The sequence below is a fragment of the Psammomys obesus genome, unplaced genomic scaffold (genome assembly GCF_907164565.1).
Source record: "Psammomys obesus unplaced genomic scaffold, mPsaObe1.curated_primary_1811, whole genome shotgun sequence".
Lineage (NCBI taxonomy): Eukaryota > Metazoa > Chordata > Mammalia > Rodentia > Muridae > Psammomys > Psammomys obesus.
This window is the reverse complement of record NW_026596088.1, coordinates 2,191,195-2,209,900: the sequence shown is the minus strand read 5'-3', so window position 1 is coordinate 2,209,900 and position 18,706 is coordinate 2,191,195. Positions and strand designations below refer to the sequence as shown.

The 18,706-nt window shown below is 49.1% G+C and overlaps 1 protein-coding gene across 5 annotated transcripts in view; it reads left to right on the top strand.

Annotated features, from left to right (window-relative positions):
- Positions 1 to 18,706, top strand: part of Katnip (katanin interacting protein) — a 168,825-nt gene that overhangs the window by 108,354 nt on the left and 41,765 nt on the right. For all 5 annotated transcript variants that reach the window (XM_055627421.1, XM_055627423.1, XM_055627424.1 and 2 more), the window contains 4 exons: positions 63 to 169; positions 1,919 to 2,021; positions 5,283 to 5,498; positions 14,366 to 14,503. In XM_055627421.1, the coding sequence (XP_055483396.1) occupies positions 63 to 169; positions 1,919 to 2,021; positions 5,283 to 5,498; positions 14,366 to 14,503 (564 nt within the window). The remainder of the gene's footprint in view (positions 1 to 62; positions 170 to 1,918; positions 2,022 to 5,282; positions 5,499 to 14,365; positions 14,504 to 18,706) is intronic.

Here is an 18,706-nt window from a genome sequence, read left to right as displayed (position 1 = left end):
TGTGAGGAGGCAGGCTGCAGGGTTCCCTGGGATGCCTGTCTAATCAGCTTTCCTACCCTCAGCTGCTTGCTGTCACGCCAGTGACCACCAGTCCTGAGCTGTGCAGGGCAGCAGGGGGAGCCAGAGCCATCAGCCAAACCATGGACAGAAGGAGCCCTGTGGGAAGCAGGTAAGCTCCAAGGCAGATGCAGAACCCAATCCAGAAGACCCATAGCAGCACAACCGCAAGGGTCTCATTAACTATGGCTGTTCTTGTTGCGTTAGTCATTTTTCTTAGCTTGGACTACAAAGAGTTCAGTGGGCGCACAGTTTCGGAAGTGTCCATCCATGGGGTGGGGAGGTTGTGACAGGGGAAAAGCTCCTGTCATAACAGCCACGAAGCAGAAACAGTTACATGAAGGAGCCAGGCCACATAGCAATCCGGAGGACATTCCCCCCTGCCTCCCACTTTTCACCACCTTCCAGTAATGTCATTATAGCAGAAATTCCTCAGTGGGCGAAACCATTTTATGGGGTCAGAGGCCTTGTGGGCTAAGCCTGTCTACTGGAACAGAAGCCCGAGGTATGCCTCACTCAGTGTCTCAGCTGTTCCCATCCTGTCCAGTGACGGTGAAGTCCAGCTGCCCACCATGTTAGTCCAGAGCGATTTGACTAGCAACTTAAGAGTCCCACCCTCCCCTCACCCCCTCTAGCCCCAGAGCATAATAACACTAATATGCTTTCTTTCAAGCAAGTGGCTTGACCTGCCTCAGGTTTTCACTGGAGCACCCCACATAGCTTGGAAGAGAGCCGGGTCCCCAAACTGACTTATCAAAAGGGTGGCTCAAAGCATCAGCCTCTGAGACTCTTCTCTGTCAGAGTGTGTTCAGTAAAGCATTCTATCCCTTAGCATGTCACATAGGCCCTGGGGTTATCAAGTGTTAATAGCAAAAGAGACTCCCTTCTGATCTTCAGGGGAAATTGATCCCCAGAAAACACAGCAGCTATAGCCTCCAGTGCCACACACGTCTTGGCACATAGGCACACTCCCAGGGCTATTATGCATGTTGCAGGCTGTACGAAGTGCCTGGCTGAGGAGCAGGAGGGGACTTCAGTAATGCCTGAATGTTGTTTACTAAGTGCCCTGATCTGAGGCAGCGTCAGGCCAGGAAGTGGGCAAGGGTCTCACAACTCTGTTGCACAGAGTGGGGTGTGCTAGCCAAGCTATGTACCCTCAGTCCATCCTCTAGGGAGCCCCTCTTCATAGTGTATCAAAAGACCGGCTGGCTCAAGGCACAGCCTTCCATTCCTGCATGTTTGCAGACCCCAGATGGAAACTGCTCCACTTCACCGCAGCCATAAATCAGAGCGCTCTCGGTTTCCAGCCGCAGGGCTGGTTTGCATCTGACAGCTCTGCAGCAGGCAGTGCTAGCCAAAGGCTGCTCTCCTCATCACTGGAATCCTCTGTGCTTTAGGGCTCTGCACATGTGGGGGTGCAAACCATCTATAGCAAGGGGAAAGGGTGGGTGCCTAAGCCGGAGGTTGGCCCTTTCTGTGAAAGGCCTGCTGGAAAGTCCTGCAGCCTTGGCAGCTGGGGGTTCTGTTATTTATTGTTAGTTTTAACAATACTTAAAACACAAAAAAGCTGCTCTTAGCTGCCAGGTCATACAAAACAGGCTGTGGTAAGCTTAGGAAGGCTGACTCCTAGCTCTCTCTCAGTCAGCTGAAGAGGTCAGCTGACTTCTTTACCTGGGCTCTGATCTCACTACTAACTGAGCAGCTGCTTACACAGGGAGAGGACATCAGGTATGGCCTTGATCAGGGTGTAGACAAGCTTCTCACAGTGGGCATGACAGGCCCTGTTTTCCCTTTCGTTAGACTGGTCTCTTTTGTGTGTTCTTTGTTACTGCCTCTTTGCTGAAACAAAATCCCATTTCAGACAAGAGCGTAAGCTTCTGGGAGTCTTGCAGAGCATGGAAAGTGACACTACCCATCTCGGCCAAGTGGCTGTACCAACAGAGAAGCCAGTACCAGACCCAGAGGTGAGAGCCTTCACTGCGGGGATGGTCAGGTATAGCAATGTCACCTTGAAATCCAAGGGAAGGGGCCCTTGGAGCATTCAGTTCTGGTTGGTGGGGATGACTGATGATGGTCATCTCAACGTCCTTCTGCCGAGTCATATACATGACAGGGCAATAGAGGCAAAAGAAGGCCAGAAAAATAGAGGCCAGAAAAAGGTCCTGGAGAAAGAAAAACATAATTAACCTGTAAGCCCACAGGGCAATATCCAGTGTTGCCCATAGTCTTGGTGGTGTGGTGACAAATCTCTGTCTGCCCTTGGTAGGCTGAGGCAGGAGTATTTTGAGTTAGAGGCCAACCTAGACTATATAACAAACAAATAGAAGAAGGAGAAAATAGACAAAACATGAACAGCAGAGCTGGAGAGAGGGCTGTGAAGGTGCTGTTGCCATGCCTGGTGACCCAAGTTTGATGCCAGAACCCACGTAATAGAAGGAGAGACCTTACTCCAGAAAGTTGAACCATCCTCTGACCTCCATCTGAGCACACACATGTGACAAACACACGCACACACAGAGTAAATAACTTTATATAAAGGTAGCTGTAGATATGCTAGTGACCTTCCAGTGCAGTGGCGTTAGTGGCTGAGCAGGATAGCCCGAGCCAGTCATCCGAGCTCCATGAGCAGCACAGGATGGTGAGGACGTGCCGCCCAGTGCCTGGCATGGGTTAGGAGGCACCCGGAAATACTGGTTTCAGAGTTCGTCTTTGAGAAAAATCGAAGCTCCTGCCCCACCCTCACCCCCAGCATGGAACAGCTGCCTCTCAAGCTGAGAAGATTCACCATGTGTGGTGAATTATACATGACTTACACAGCAAAGAGCAGCAAATTACAGGCACTGGGCATTAAAAACACTGAGGGTGGCCTGGCGGGCACGGCATCCTGTAGCCAGCTAAGTCTTTTCACTTGGCCTTCACAGAGTCATTTGTACCCCGGGGCGCCATCTCAGGGCTGGCCCCGCCTCTGCTCTTTCCTGGGGCTCATAATAGCTGCAGAAGCTTCCTACACAGTCTGTGAGAAGAGCATGCCTGTACCAGGCTGGGCTTGGTCAACAAGCCCCTTCTTCCTGGTGGCCCAAGGGACAGCATACACTGATTGCTTAGGAAAGGGCCAGTCCACTGTACCATAACCTCGTGACCAAGGAAGGATATGTGATAGGTGGCTAAGCTAGAGGAAGCCAGGTGGTCTCAGTGAGGGGGTCAGTGAGCGCCAGGGACCAGTGACTTCCTAGCCAGTACTCCCTTGGTCTGTGTCCTGGCATCCTGACACTTCTCAGTTCAAACTCTGGCCTCTGCATTTAAAATCTCCATTCCGGAATTGTGTGTTTCAGATCGCCTTGGATAGGAGGTCCCCAGCCCTTTGCAGGCAGTTTTCTTCCCATCCAGCTTCTTCCCTCCCTCGCACCAGTAAACAAACTCACTTGGCCCCAGAATGCTTCCCCAAGCTTAGGCTCAGGAGCCTGGCAACTCCAGAGTCAAACAGTTCGGTCCTGGAAGCCTGGGACTCAGGTCCAGGGCAGCCAGGGACCTGGACAAGGAAGCTACGGGTTCTTCCAGTTCAGCTACTCCAAGCTGGCACTGTGTTCCTGCCAGGAGCTCCAGGCTGACCTGTCCTCACACCGCCACCCCCGCATCTCCATTCCCATTCTCTTCAAAGTGTGGCAATCAGCTTGTCCAAACCCATGCTGGGAGTACTCACACGTCTCACTGGCCATTAATTAAAAAAATAAGTGGGGAACAGTTGCTGTTCATTTACTCGGCTCCCTGCTCACAGAACCGTTGCAGATTCCGATGCTAATTAACAGAGGGCACGTGCATACAGGGAAATGCACCATTTCATGAGTGGCTGATCCGTGGTGACCAGTGCTGCAGTTGGGCCCTGAGGGCCTCTAGGAAGCCATAGCACAGAGTTGCTGTTTGTCGATGGCATTCACGCATGCTCCTAGACTAGACAGCCTCACCAGGAAGGAGGGAGGTTTTAAAATCAGTGAAGGGGAGCCAGGAATTGAGCCCATTTCGACCTGAGCACACATGGGCGTGTGTGTGTGTGTGTGTGTGTGTGTGTGTGTGTGTGTGTGTGTTGGGGTCTTGCTTAACCTCTAGACTGGGACCTTCACATAGATGGTTGCATCCTACTTTCCCTGCCAGGCTGGGAATGTCAAGTGACTGGCCAAGGCAGGGGACTTTGGTACATGCTGTCATACTACACTCGGCGCATACGCTGGCAGCTTAAGCAGCAGACTGATCTTTCTCATAACTACAAAGATGGCAAGTCCAAGGTCAAGGCATTGCCTGGCTGATTTCTTCTCAGGTGCCGCTCCTTGCCTTGCCAGCATCGCCTTCCTCACTGGGTTTACACACTCAGTCTTTTCCTGCTGTGTGTCCCTGGCGTTAATCCCTGTGGCTCCAGATTTCCTCCTTTTATAAGGCCCCTGGGCAGATGAGAAGGTAGCCCTCCCCAGCGGCCTCATTTGAAATAATCACCTCTTAAAGGCCCTGATTGCAAGCAGTCACCCCTCGGGACCTGGGCATTAGGGTTTCAACGTGGGGGAACCCAACGCTGCCCAGGCCACCTGCCAGCTCAGATACTGCAGCAGTTCCTGGGCCATAAATGCTGCAGAGGGTGAGAAGTGTGCGTCCACCATCTTTTATAGTCTCTCTCTTTCATTGGAAGGCCTCCATGTGTGATACTTAGTAAGTGCTAGGGGCTCAGTTGCTGGATATATCTGCATTTATTTTCCGTACTAGAGCCAGAACCTAGGGCATTATGCATGCTAAGCAACTGCTTTACCGCTGAGCCACACCCAACCCAATCCCTATATTTTGTTTATTAGTTTAAATTTTTTGTTTTACTTATTACTATTGTGTGTGTGCGTGTGTGTGTGTGTGTGTGTGTGTGTGTGTGTGTGCTATAGACTATGTGGAGGCTAAAGGACAGCTCACAGACTCAGTGCTCCCTTTCCACCATAGGTTCTGGGGGTCAAACTTGGCAGCAAGTACCTTTCCCCACTGAGCCATCTCTCCAGGCCACTCCCTATGTTTTAGACACCTTACAGACAGGATCCCTTGCTGGCCTCCTAACAGCCACAGTGGGCAAGTGCTATGATTATCTGCAGAGCACAGGTGGGGACTGCGACACCATGAGGCTGAACGCTGGATCAAGGCCTGGGAGGGTAGAAGAAGGGCAGTGCTAAACTCAGGCTTGCTGCCCTTTTTGTCTTCAGGAAAAGTGGAAAGCAAGAGTAGACGAGATTGAAGATGCCATCTGTGTGACCATGGAAATCCTGTCTAACTGGGGCAATGCATCCTGGGTGGGTCTCACGGAGGTCCAGTTCTTTGACCAGAACAACATAAAGCTTTACGTGTCTCCTCATGATGTGGACATCCGGAACGCAGTGTTGCCAGGCGAGCTGGGCTGCCTTGTCAACAGGGACTTGATGGTAAGTGAAGGGTTCCTGGGCTGGTTCTGCTGTCTATTTTGGTATGTGTTCTCTGCCCATAGTGAGGGTGCAGTTTGGGGAAGACTGTTGTTATCACCCCTAATCTTTCTCTGCAGCCAGGTGAGGAAGAGCCAATAGAAATGGTACCCTCTGAGACACCCAGTGTGTCTCTTCCTGAGGTCTTGCCTAAATGGCTGTTCTGTGTTCTGCTGTGGCCACCAAACATAGGCCATTAGGTGTCACTAAGGCCAGTGCCATTCTTTTGTGGATGAAGAAACTAAGGTGGAAATGGCCATGCCTGTGGCCAGGGTCACACAGAGGAAGGTAGTGGGACCAGGTTCACGAGCTGCAGCCTGGCCCACGCACTGTGCCTATACCTCTTCAGGGAGCTAATCCTTGAGCCATGGTTCCATACTCAACAGACCTCGAATACATTTTCTTTTAGCTAGTTATTAGAGGTTATTTTTATAAGCAATGCAGTTTCCCTTGTTTTTATCTTTTTGCTGATTTTTATGGGTTTTTGAGACAGGCTACCATGACATTGCCTGGGCTATCCTTGAGCTCACAACAACGCCTAGAGTAAGTGTGAGCTAACAGTTCTCCTCGCTCTGCCTTCCTAGTTTTGGTGTAATGGATGCATACCAGCATGCCCTGCTTCTTCCCATCACTTTCAAGTTAGCTGCACTGAGCAGACTAGCCAGCCACGTGGCCTTCCTGTGCTGTCTGGCACCATTCCTGATGGCCTTGGAAGAGCCTGTGGAACCTGGAGCAGAGCAAGGGAGAGGACAGGTGACAGGTGCTCTTCTATATTTCTTAAGGCCCTGTCACATACTGGATGATGTACGCCATTGTGCTAGTTGGCTGTTTTTCAACTTGACACAAGCCTGGGTTATCAGGGAAGAGGAACCTCAATTGAGAAAAATGCCTCCATCAGATTGACCTATAGGCGACTCTGTGTGGCATCTTCTTGATTAATTGTTGATGTGGGAGGGCTGGACCTTCACCTGGGTGAGTAGTCCTAGGCAGTATAAGAAAGCAGACTGAGGAGACCATGAAAGACATACATATAAGCTTCATTCCTCAGTGGTTTCTGCTCCAGTTTCTGCCTCGAAGTTTCCAAGTTGAGTTCCTGCCCTGGCTTTCCACAAAGATGGACTACCAAATATACCCCTTTTCCCCCAAGTTGGATGTGGTCGGTATTGTATTACAGCAACAGAAACCGAAATAGGCCATCTACCCAAAAGTAACATTGTTCTTTAAAGTGCTAAAAATGAAAATAGTTGCCACATGTGCCGGGCCTTGCCCTGGACCAAGTGTGGGTCAGAGTGCTTCCTGTAAGATCCTGGTGTCCCTAACAACAGGCTGAAGAGGCAGACAGACTGAGGGCCAAAGCCAGCTCACAGCCTCTGCCCACAGACGATTCCCTTAGGCTTGACCTTGGTTTCTTGTCTATTGGAGGAGCATGATTTGTGTTTATGGTCATGGGACTCTGTCACAAAAGGGAAGGAGATGGAGAATGAGAAGACTGCCCATTTAGCTTGTACCGTCTTTATTGAGTTGCTTTGTTTGGATAAGTAGCTGGCTGGTCAGCTTGTTCTCCTGTCACTCTGCTGGCATTGTTCAGTCCCCAGAGAGGAAAATGATGGCCCAACCTGGCATGGCCTCTACGTTCCAGATCCACCAAAGTGACCAACAGGGCAGGCAGGGATCCTCTCTCAAGCCCAGGGCTTACCCAGAAAGAAAGCAGGCTAAGCTTGAGAGAGCTGTGCACCAGCTGAGCACCCAGCTGGGCAGGGGGAGTGTGGCACTCTGAGACAGCAGCCCAGTGTTCCAGCCCCTGAGAGGTGCAGCCTGTGTTTAGGGCAGCTGGGTGTTTGCTCTGCTATTTCTCTGCTTAGCTTCCAGATTCAAGTCTGTGGGGCTGTGGCTCACTGCTGGGGTTCATACCCCCTCTTGCCACCTTCCCAGAGTCTTTATGCAAATTACAGGTGCACTTTGGAAGCCTGCTCTGAACAGAGCTTCCTGTAAGCAATAGGAAGCATGGGGCTCCACAGAGATAGTTCTGGTAGTGGCTGTGCCTCTCCCTACCGCCTGGGGCTGCCGCGCTTTGCTAGTGGGTAGTTTCATAGGTTTGGTTTTCTTTGGGAGCAGGAACTGAAGTTGGGACACAAAATGTAGCTGTGTCACCCTGGACTGCTGGATAGGTTTTAAGATCCTTTTCTGTGGGCAGGCTGGACCCCTCACCCCCTCCATAGTCTCTATGCCAAGACTGAGTGGCTAGAACATTCTGTCTCACACACATCCAATTGCACTGGCTTCTACAAGCCACAGCCTGATAGTTCATCTCACATGACCCTCCTGTGAACCTTATCCACACTGTCCTCATTCCATCATGAGCAAACCAGGCCTTGGGTTTAAGGGACCTGCCCTGACCACACAGTAGTGGCTGACAGGGCACCACTGATAGCTGAGCAGAGACAAACCTTAAAAAGAATGAATTTGAAGAAGTTGCTTCATTATAGGGAATTGGAGATGTGCTGGGAGATTTGCAGTATCCAGATTCCAGGCAAAACCTCAGTCCTAGGTCAGGAGTAGTGAGGATTAGATGTCTGCCATCTCAACACTCAGAAGCAGGAGGACTATGCATTGGAGGCCAGCCTGGGCTACATAGTGAGACCCTGTTTTAAACACCCAAATGGGCTGAGGAGATTACTTGAGTTGTAAAGTTCTTGCTATACAAGCATAAGAAACCTGAATTCAGATTTTCAGTACCTATGGCAGAGTCAGGGACGAGGGCTTGAACACAGCAGCATGTGCCTAATGCCAGGTCTGGGAAGGCAGAGATAGATTGGTCTCTGGAGTCCACTTGTTTGCCAGCCTAGCCAAATTAGTGAGCTCTAGGTTCAGCAAGACCCTGCCATAAAATATAAGGTGGACAGCAAGCAAGAAAGGTACCTGATGTTGACCTCTGTTTTACAGACACACACATGCACACACAAACACATACACATACACAAGCACTAAAAGAACAAAAACAAAAAAATTAAAAATCTTCCCTTCTGTGTCCACCCCCTCCATCTCTGTCCTGTGTCCACCCTCTCCGATTCTGTCCTTCTGTGCCCACCCTCTCCATCCCTGGCCTGTGGTGTTAAGATGCCTTCACATTCATATGCCCGGCCCCATAGATGACTGATCTTTCCTCCCAGCTTCCCTCACCTTGTGTCTTGTTTCCTCAGAGACTCCTTTGCTTAGCAAATGGTGTTTCCACTTGCTGGACTATCCATTTCCACTGCTTACAGCCTTTGAAATTAGGGATTTCTCAAGTCAATAGTGATTTCAAATATTTTTTCCATTTATATTTCATCAAAATATTAAGAACTAGGCAGTGTGTACTTTTTATAGTACTTTTTATACTGTGATGAGGCTACTCTCAGCGAGCTGCCTAGGAGGTCTCCCATGAATTACTGTATCTCTGCTTCCCAATGGGCCTGTCATTGGGCCTTCTCCATCTCCCCAGTCTCTCTCAAGTCCCAAGGCCTGTGAAATGGGCTTCCTTTCATATCCTCTCTTCCTGCTCCCACTTCATTCTCGTTAAGTCAGAACTCTCTACAGGAACAGAACCCATAGATTTTATTACAAATGGATTTATTAGTGGCCATCTGCACTAGTGAGGTTAAGACCCCAGCAGCTGCTTGGTCTGTGCAACGGTATGCCACAGCAGTCCCAGTTGGGTGCTGAAGGCCTGAAGAATTCCTAGAGAGCCAGAGGTCTCCCTTCCATCATGTTGGAAGGCTGCAGGAGCTGTGGAAGATGGAGACAGCTTCAGGATTCACACTCGTCAGCCAGAGCAGTAGTGAGCTAATGGGGAGGCAAGCAGGATGGCCTTTTCCTCAGATTTTATTGTATCTGGAGCCCCACTTTGGGGAGGGTCTTTCCCTTCACCTAGTCTTTCCTGGAAGTACTTTCACAGGAAAATAACAAGAAACAGTTGCCTTTTATACTTGAGCGTCTGGGGGAATGGGGCCAGTGGGGCCCTGTCTGCTCACTTTCTCCAGTAGCCCACCTCCATCATCCCCACATGTCTGGACACACTGATCAGAGCTGCTGCATTTGGATTTCAGTGCAAGTATCCCTCTCTCATCAGGGTTTCCCTGCCCATAGTGTGGAGGACCCTGTCCCCTCCTGCCCAGTCACTGTTTGTCATTTTTATTCTCCTCAGGGTCTGTCTCACTAGAACAACCACTCTTGTACCTGGGCTTATCTACCTCCCCCATTTAACTGATAAGCGCTTGTCTGTCCTTGGTTGTACCATATTCCCAGTACATAAAATTACACACTGCACAGCTTTAAACTTTGTATTTGGAAATGATTATAGACCTACAGAAAGCTATAAAAATGATACAGAAAAAAAAAAAGACCGTCAATAGAGAAAAATCAATGGAACAAAGTTGGTTCTTTGAAAGGATCAATACAATTAAAAACCTTTAGTTAGACTAATAAAGGAGGAAACAAAGGTTTCAATGAACATAAAGGGATTGAAAGGAATATCACTACCGATCTTACAGAAATAAGGGTTATAAGACTTTGTGCCAACAAATTAGATAACCTACATAAACTTTATAAATGCAAGGAGAGAAAATTACCAAAACTGACTCAAGAAGAAATGGAAAATCTAAAAAGGCCTGTCCCAAGAAAAGAAAGAAATTGAACTGATTATCAAAAGCCTCCAGGGAAGCCTGGGGTGAAATGGTGCCACTGGTGAATCCTGGCGGATGTTTAAAGAATGAGTTTCTGACAGTCCCTTCAATCTTATAGAATGTAAAAGAGCAGGAGGGAGTCCCAGTGGATTCTCAAAGGCCATATTGCTGTGACCAGCAGAAACATCAGAACAGGAAACTACACGCCATTGAACATGCAGGAAGGTACTCAACACATACTTTTTCAAACCTCAAATAAAGGCCACTGTGGGACCCGGTCATACCCACTGACAAAAACTGTTAAAAATGAATAAACCAGCCACTGTGGGAAAGTGTGGCAATTCTTAAGAAAGTAAGAAGCAGAGCCACTCTCCGGCATTCTACGCCTGAATATATAACCAAGAGATGTGCTAATTAAAAAAAAAAAAAAAAAAGTAATGGAAACTCTTAACAGAAGATGGAAATAACCAACAACACAGACTGATGGACAGATAATTGAAATGTGATGTAGCCTCACAGTAGACTATTGCCCAGCCATGAAAAGGAATAAAATGTTAGTACAGGCTACAACACACATGGGTAAACCTTGAAAGTATGAGAAGGCCACATAATATACGATTTCATTTATAGGAAACTCAGTCTAAACAGATCCACAGATGCAGGAATTGCAGGGCATGGGAGTGGATGACTAATGAGTGCAGGGCTCCTTTAGTGGGAAGTGAAATGTGCTGGGCAAAGGTGGTGATGATAGCTGTGTAGCCTGTGCATATGCTGGGAAATCATGGATTGCATATTTGAAAATGGAGAATTTTGTGATAAATGAGTTATATCTCAATTAAAGGAAAAAGAACACATAGAGATGCCGTGTGCTATTGCCCAGGTTCCCCTAAAGAAAACAGAGGCTGTCACTGTACTAATAGACAGCCCTCCTGTGTGTGTGTGTGTGTGTGTGTGTGTGCCATTTTGTCATGTGTGGCTTTATGGGATCATCCGCATATGAAGATACAGCACTACTGCATTCCCCAGGCCCATCCTTAGCACCTGGAGCCACTTGTCTGTTCTCATGTCTAGATTCTTAGTCATTTCAAGAATGCTGTAAAGGGGTAGTGGTACAGCTCAGTAGCAGATAGCTTTCCTAGCATGTGTGAGGTCCCAGATTTGGTCCCCAGCATGGGGAAAAGGGAAAGAAAAGAAGCAGAAAAGCCATCCAAATGGCATGTATGGCATGTAAACACAATTCAGCCTGATGCATTTGGAGGTTGGCTGGTTCCCAAGCAGAGTGCCCTTGACATCCTTCCAAGTGGTTGGGTATTTTGTTACTGGTAGCTTATTCCTTTGGAAGCTGCTAGTTTATTAACATGGTATTAGTTCTGATGCAGCTGGCAGTTCTCTGCCAGTGCTTGGATCTGTGTTTGATAAATGCTGGGAAAGAAAAACATCTTTGGTTTTGTAGTTAGTCATCACATAGAGAAGCTTCTCCTTTTGGGCTTCTCCTTTCTCCATATAGCTGGTCTAAGCTGGAGTGGGGCACTGAAGCCCCTAGAAACAGCCTTCAGCACACCCTAGCATGAGGGTCAGGGTGTGAATGCCCCATTTCCTTGTCCTGTGGTTAGAATCATCCTGAGATAATGTCCACACTGGCTGCCTGTTTCCATGGTGGCCTTATACTCCAGGTCCCTGTAGGAATGGCTAGCTTGCTCATATACCCTTCATGAGAAGCCTGCCTTCCCTCTCTGCCTAGACTTCTATCCCTGTCTTTTAAACAAGCCACTTGTCCAGGGCTTCTTGCCCCAGGGTCTGCTTCCAGAAGAATATAAGTTGAAGCAGAACAAGCTCTGTCCCATAAGTGCTTATAATAATCACTGAGACTAAACCCTCACTCCACCACGTGGGCTGTGAGCACCCTAAGGCAGACCAGAGGCCAAGATGCACCTTGGTCTTCCATCCACAAGGAGGCTAGCAGTCCACTTGCCCCAGGGTTCCAGAGGGCCTCTCACCGTAGCAGCCCCAGGAAGCTGACATGATTCTTGACCTCCTCTCTCCTTTCTATCTTCGACGCGGGGCAGGTGCTACAGATGTTCTGCCTCCTGGCCTGCCACTGGGGTGTGTCCAGAATGCCATAATCAGTCCCTGGCTTCCCACCAGGTCCTCACACAGATTCTGTCTGAACAAGAAATGCCAGAAGGCCTGGCCACTCATGAGCCCATGAGTTATCCTCAGGTTAAAGCACTTGGGTTTCCAATGACACTGTGTCCCCTTAGTTCTCCTGCCTTTCCTTCCATGGACAGAAATGAGAAGGGAACTCTATTTCTATCCCCTTTCTGCCAGTGTCAGACTGTTATAGAGGGAGGGGAGAGCTTACTGGCTGGATTTTGAGAGGAGGTCCCCAGATAGCTGCTAGGAACTTAGAGTTGTAGCACAGCCACAGTGCTTCCAGAGTAAGTCAGCATCCCTTGAGCCCGCATTCCTATCCAAGGCTGTCCCTTCCCTACCAAGAGCACCATCACCAGGAGACAAACCCTAGCTGTTCTCCTTGTAGCTAGCTCCAGCTTCAAACCAGAGTCACCCGCCCTCCTCTCTGCTGCCCAGTGAGAGGCATATTCCTGGTGACAAGAGTCCTTAAAATGCTCTCAGATACCAGGTGACGCCTGTTTAGAGTAAAATGCCCCCCAGTAATCCAAAGCCAAGATGGCTGTGGGACCAGGCAGTACCTAGGAGGGATGTGAGAATGGGACAGGCAGCAGTGATTAATTCGTGGGGACTAAGGTACCGAGAGTGGGAGCCTAGCTTCAGGTGACACTGAGCCCCAAGCCTGGCTGTGTAGGACCTGAGTATCAAGCATTCTGAGTTGGAAGAGAATACAGGAACCAGGTCCCAAGGGGTAATCTGTCCTATTTTTTTTTTTTTTTCAGTTCTGGCAATGAATTGGTCCTTCTTAGTTTTCCTTTCCAATGTCTGAAGTAGACAGATGCCTTTTAACCAGATGCAACTTAGTTACTTCTGTAAGGCTGCAACCTTAGGAGAGTGCAGGGAAGCCTGTGCCACTTAGCCACTAGGTCCATCCCAGCTAAGAAGCCATACCTAATCATGGGATTCAGAAATGAGTGAGACTTGAGGTTCCCCGTACAGAGCAGGGCTGAACTGTTGAGACAGGACACAGAGACAGCCCACACTGACTTCGAGTACTACAGGGAACTGGAGCTGCCTGGATGAGAGTCCAGGGTAACAGGAGAAAAGGGAGAAGGAACCATGAGACGCCTTGTTGAATTTCCCAGGGTGTCAAGTACGAGGAGCATGGTGGAAGCAGAGGCCTGTCCGCCTCCAGGCAATGCCCAGCCAGCTGCCAGGGGTGTTCGGGACCAGTGCCGGTTTAAATGTTTCTTCTCTGTGTGTAGGTTAGAGGCATAATTCTTAAGAGTTGGTTCTCCCTTTCCACCTTGTGGTCCCAGGTATCAGACTCAGGTTGTTAGCCTTGGCAACAAGTGCTGTCTCACTAGCCCAGCTGCAGCCTTTGTTCCATAGAACGTAGAAATATCATAGGAGGTGACTGGAGCAGAAAGTCCCCTGATTTGGCTTTATCCATCTGTTACCAAAGCTCTGGTGCCCTGCATCCTCAAGGGCAGCCTTGGCAACACCCTGCCTGCCTCCTGCCTCACACAAGAAATGCATACAGAAGGCCCCTGCACTTGGAAACCCTGAAGGGAGCAGCCGGCTCCATGCCATGGCCCTGTTCCAGGATATGGCTCAGACATTGCTTTTTCTCTTCTGTTCTCAAATTTGAAAAATTCCAGAGGGTTTGACAAAAGAAAATCAGAGGCTCTACTTTTGCCAGGTTAATCAAACAGCGCCAGCAGAGGCCTACCTCTACGCCCTCCTGGCATCCCTTCCCTCACCCAGTGCCCTCCTCAAAGCCCATTAAGCTGATTAAAATAAAGCCCACTGCATTTTGAGTTCCATCTGGCTGGCAGCTTCTTGCAGGGACAGGGTTGTTGGCGCTATGAAGCGCAACTGGAAAGGGGTGAGCGGAGAGGACAGCACTTACTATGGAGATAAGGGGCCCCTGCCCAGCCCTTGGATGTCTGCTGGTTTTAATTAGCCAGAGTCGCTGGCCTTTTGCCCTGGAGACAGGCAGAAATGTCCCTAAACAGTTCCCACCTCTTGGCATTTCAGAGCAAGAAGGACCCCCCTGTGTGGACCTGCTCTTTCCACCCACCACTTCAGCTCTATTTTATTATCCACAACATGCAACAGCTTCGTGACTTCAGTCTGGCCAAGATCGAGGTTCGGAATTACTGGACAGCAGATGGGGTAAGTAGCAGGCTCTGCCTCCTCACAGCTCACCTAGTGGTGCACACACTTAGCAGTTTGCCCACAGCTGGGTTCCTGGGTCCTAAAAGAGCCTCCCTGAGAGCCCCAGGGGCAGAGCTTACAGGTCCTAAGGTTTAGGAAGTGCTGTGATGCTGTCTCATATCAGTCTGAGAAGAGGAGACTATGTACTCAAACTCCAGGCCCATTCATTTAGCAATGACGGAATTTGGAGAACCTGCTGGAAAGCAGACTTTGTTTTTGAGACAGGGTTTCTCTGTGTAGCCCTGGCTGTCCTAAAACTCTCTCTATAGACCAGGCTGGCCTCAAACTCACAGAGATCTACCTACCTCTGCCTCCTGAGTACTGGACTAAAGGTGTGCACCACAATGCATGGCAGAAAATAGATTCTTATTGGTAATTTGGTAGGTGAGATGGGGATTCTGTGTGTCAGACCAGGCTCAGGTGCACCAGGCCCAGGGGCCTGGAGCCAACTCTGCATGGCTAGCTTTCACCTTGGCTGCAGGGTCGTCTCGTTCAAGTTTTTCCTCGCTCTGTACCCTACACTGTCCTCCTGCCCTCATTTCTCCTTCTCCAGCCTGTTCTTCATGAGTTGATTTGCTTTAGCTCTTCACCCACACAGGCACACCAAGGGCTGTCAGCCTCTTCATATGTTCTGAGGAGGCAGATAGGAAAGACACAGACTGCCCTGGAGGCTACCTTGCTGAGATGCTGACAGACAAGATGTAGACAAATCATGCAGTGTGTTGAAGCCCTGAGCAAGGAGAAGCTGGTACTAGGTATCTCTCACGGAGGTGCCAGGGGACCCTCATAAACTCAGAATGAGCAAGAAGGGGCAGGAACACTGTCATTCTGCCATGCAGACATAGGGTCAGGAATGGTTATGCCTCATGCAAGATAGGAGGGACCAAAGCACGGGAGAGGTAATGAGCAGGAGCTGACCGTCGTGTCCATCTTGAGCGAAAGACACGAGGGAACGGCGGCCTCTGCGGCCATCTGTAAATCTGTAGCCAGAGAGGGAAGACACAGCTTCAGTCTGAATGCATCTGTGGAGAAGACCCAGGCCATGCTGTTGGCACTTCTAACTGTTCCCCCAATTTTGGGAACTTGTATGAGATGGTTTGGCTTTGTTTGTTCCTTCATTTGTTTGTTTACTTATTGAGACAGGGCTTTTTATGTAGTCTAGGATGGCCTAGAATTTACCCTGTAGCCAAATCCTCTTAATCCTTTTGCCTTAGCTTTCCAATCTGTCTCCAGTGTCCTACCACTAGGGAGAGCCTGTCATACTCTTCTCTGCTTCAAACCCTAGAGACTCCTTTTGACCCAGAGAATCAAGGTCAAGCTACTGGTGTGACATCTGAGCCTCCTAATGCTTCTACGCCAGTCTCTGCTCCCTTGCTCAAGCCTGAGCAAGGGGCAGTGCTAGCTACAGTGACTACAGCCTTGTCCCTGCCCACTGCCCCATCTCACTCACTCCAGATGCTTGTCCTCAAAAACCCAGGGGATGCTTTCTCCAGGGATCTGCTCCAGCCCTTGAGCCCATTCTTTACCTTGTGTGCTTTCCCTGGCCTCCGAGACAGAAGGGCCACAAGTCTCTACCACTCATCTATGCCAAGGAGATGAGCAGGTGATAAATGGGTGAATGAATGAATGAATGAATGAATGAATGAATGAATGAGTTTGCCTTTTTTTTTTTTTAGCCCATAAGCAGCTATGTTGCCCTTTCTTATACCCAAGTGAGAGGACAAGAGATAAGAGAGTTGAAGCAAAACTGGTGGTTCTCCAGGAGAGCTAAACACCATCTCCTCTCCTCTGCCCTCCTCCTTTCTTCCCACCCTCTCCCCCTGCTCTTCTCCCCTCTAATTGTTCTCACAACCAGCCCCCATCCACTGCTAGCACATGTCCTCAGCACCACAAAACGATGGGCACCTCAGGCCTAGAGGCCCATGAGATGGATACCGTCCCTATGGTTCTATTCATGCCCCTTACTGCTCAGACCAGCAACAGAAGACCCCCTTTGCTTTCTGCCTTTTGAGGTCTTTCTTTCTCAATACATTTCTAAAGTATAACTGTGAGAAAAACAAGAATCTGGACTATGTGAGAAAGGTCTCAGGACCTGTGACCTGTGAACTCCCTTCCTCCCTGTCCATCTTTTAAGTGCACAGAGCCCCCCACTCCTGCTGTTCAGGATCCCAGATTTGTTGGTGCTTCCCTGCAAGTGCTCCCCACATCTTGTTCTAGAATGAGAAGTGAGATGCTGCAACCTGCCCAAGCCCATGACCTGTGGCTCAATGTGGTCACCAAACATGAGCCTTGGGCATGTTTTATACATGGACCACCACACTGAGAAGCTGTGTGCCTCAGCCAAGACAGGCTTATTTACCTGTGCTTAGCCTTCCTATGACATGCAGAATACAAAAAGGACTCAGGGCTGTCTGAGTCAGGGGAGTGTTGGAGGCTTACTGTGGGTGGGGAAATAGGGTTCTGACACCCAGGGCGGAGCATGGAACAGCTTTGCAAAATGCTGCTGACACAACACACAACCATCTGTTGCCAGAATTTTCCAGGGGGCAGAAAAACACGCAAACAAATGCAGCTGTGGTTTGGTCGATTTAATATTCTCCAGAGAACGCTATTGCTGTGTGTTTTGGAGGAGATAAAATGGGAGTTTATAGGGAATATAGCTTGGCCTGCAGACATGGCTTGTTAATGCAATGTTTTGTGTATGGGAGTCTGAGGAGGGAAAGTTAAGTGGAGGAGCAAGGCTTGCTTGGAATGGAGGAGACTTCCAGAGAAAGTGGGTTTCTCTTGATTAGAATGTGCTGCCCATTACACCCTTGGGTTAACATTTACAGGCTCCTTTCCCCCTCGCTAGGTGGCATTGTGTTTGTGAGCTGCCCTGAGCGAGGGACTTTGTAAGGGAAGAACAGAAGGCCACACTTCACGGCACATAGCACAGCTGTCTGCTGTGACAGCTGTCATTTGCTCACCACTCTGAGAGTCAGGCCTGTGAGAGGCACATATGTGTGAGAATGAGTAGCTGAATATGGGAAGTATCTTATCTGACATCCAACCATCTCGTAGTTGATGACAGTACTCCCTGTCTTGGTGATTAAGACCTACGTCAGGAGTAGTAAGAGCTCAGATTGTAGATAGCCTGGATGTCTTGGTCAGCTGCTTAGAAGTGGGTGCCTGGGGTGCTGTCCTGAGAGCCTTCCCTCTGGTTCATCAGGGTTCACTAGGATTGATTGGCCATGTCTGCTTAAGGCAGGAGGGGGATGGGCTGCTAAACATGTCTGCTGCATCTTTTATGTTTGACACATATGGAAGATTTACCCAGTTGGAAGGTACAAGGGACTGGGCTAGTTGGGCACTATGACAGTCCTTAGCAAAGTGACAGTTGTGGCTGAGAGGGGACCAGCAGACTTTGAAGTAGATGATTGCTTGTCTGCTGTGGTTTGGAAGTAGGCTCCATCTGATGGGAAGCCATCACTTCCTGGGGTGCTTTGAATCTGGAAAGTCACCTCTAGACTTGTGCGTTTAATGCCCGTTTCTCAGTGTGGGGGTAGGCTTTAGAAAGTTGTGGACCCTTTAGGGAGAGGGACCTGGCTGGTGGAGCAGAGCCTTGAAAATTAGCCCACCTGTAGCTCCAGACCCTGCTCTGACTGCTATAATGAACTCTGCCACACTTTCCTCACTGTAGTGAGCTAAGCCCTCCGAACCTGTGAGCAAAATTACCTTTTTCTTCCTTAAGTAGTTTCTGTCAGGTATTTTGACATAGTTATGAGAAAAGAAAGTCACTGCCCTTGGAAGGGGTTCTGTTTGTTCTCCTGGGGCTCTGTGCTGGCTCCTGGGAGATGGTGGGTATAAAGAGAAAAGGCTCTCTGAGCAGTTTGGCTTTCTGTCCTCGATATGATCTCCCACTCCAACACACTCCTGCTGTGATGCTCTTGGTTTTGAAGCCTCCACCAAAGCTGAGCTGATGCCAGTACCTTGCCCTTGAACCTCTAGAACTGTGAGTTAAATAAACTCTCTTTCTTGATAAAGTTACACAACCTTAGTTAATTCAGTATTATAACAGAAAACAGTCAAATACTACAAAAATGAGCTTCCGCTGGCTCTCCATGCTCCATCTGTTTTCATTTATAGCAGTCTTGAGTTATCTGTGCTGTCCTTGTCAACAAG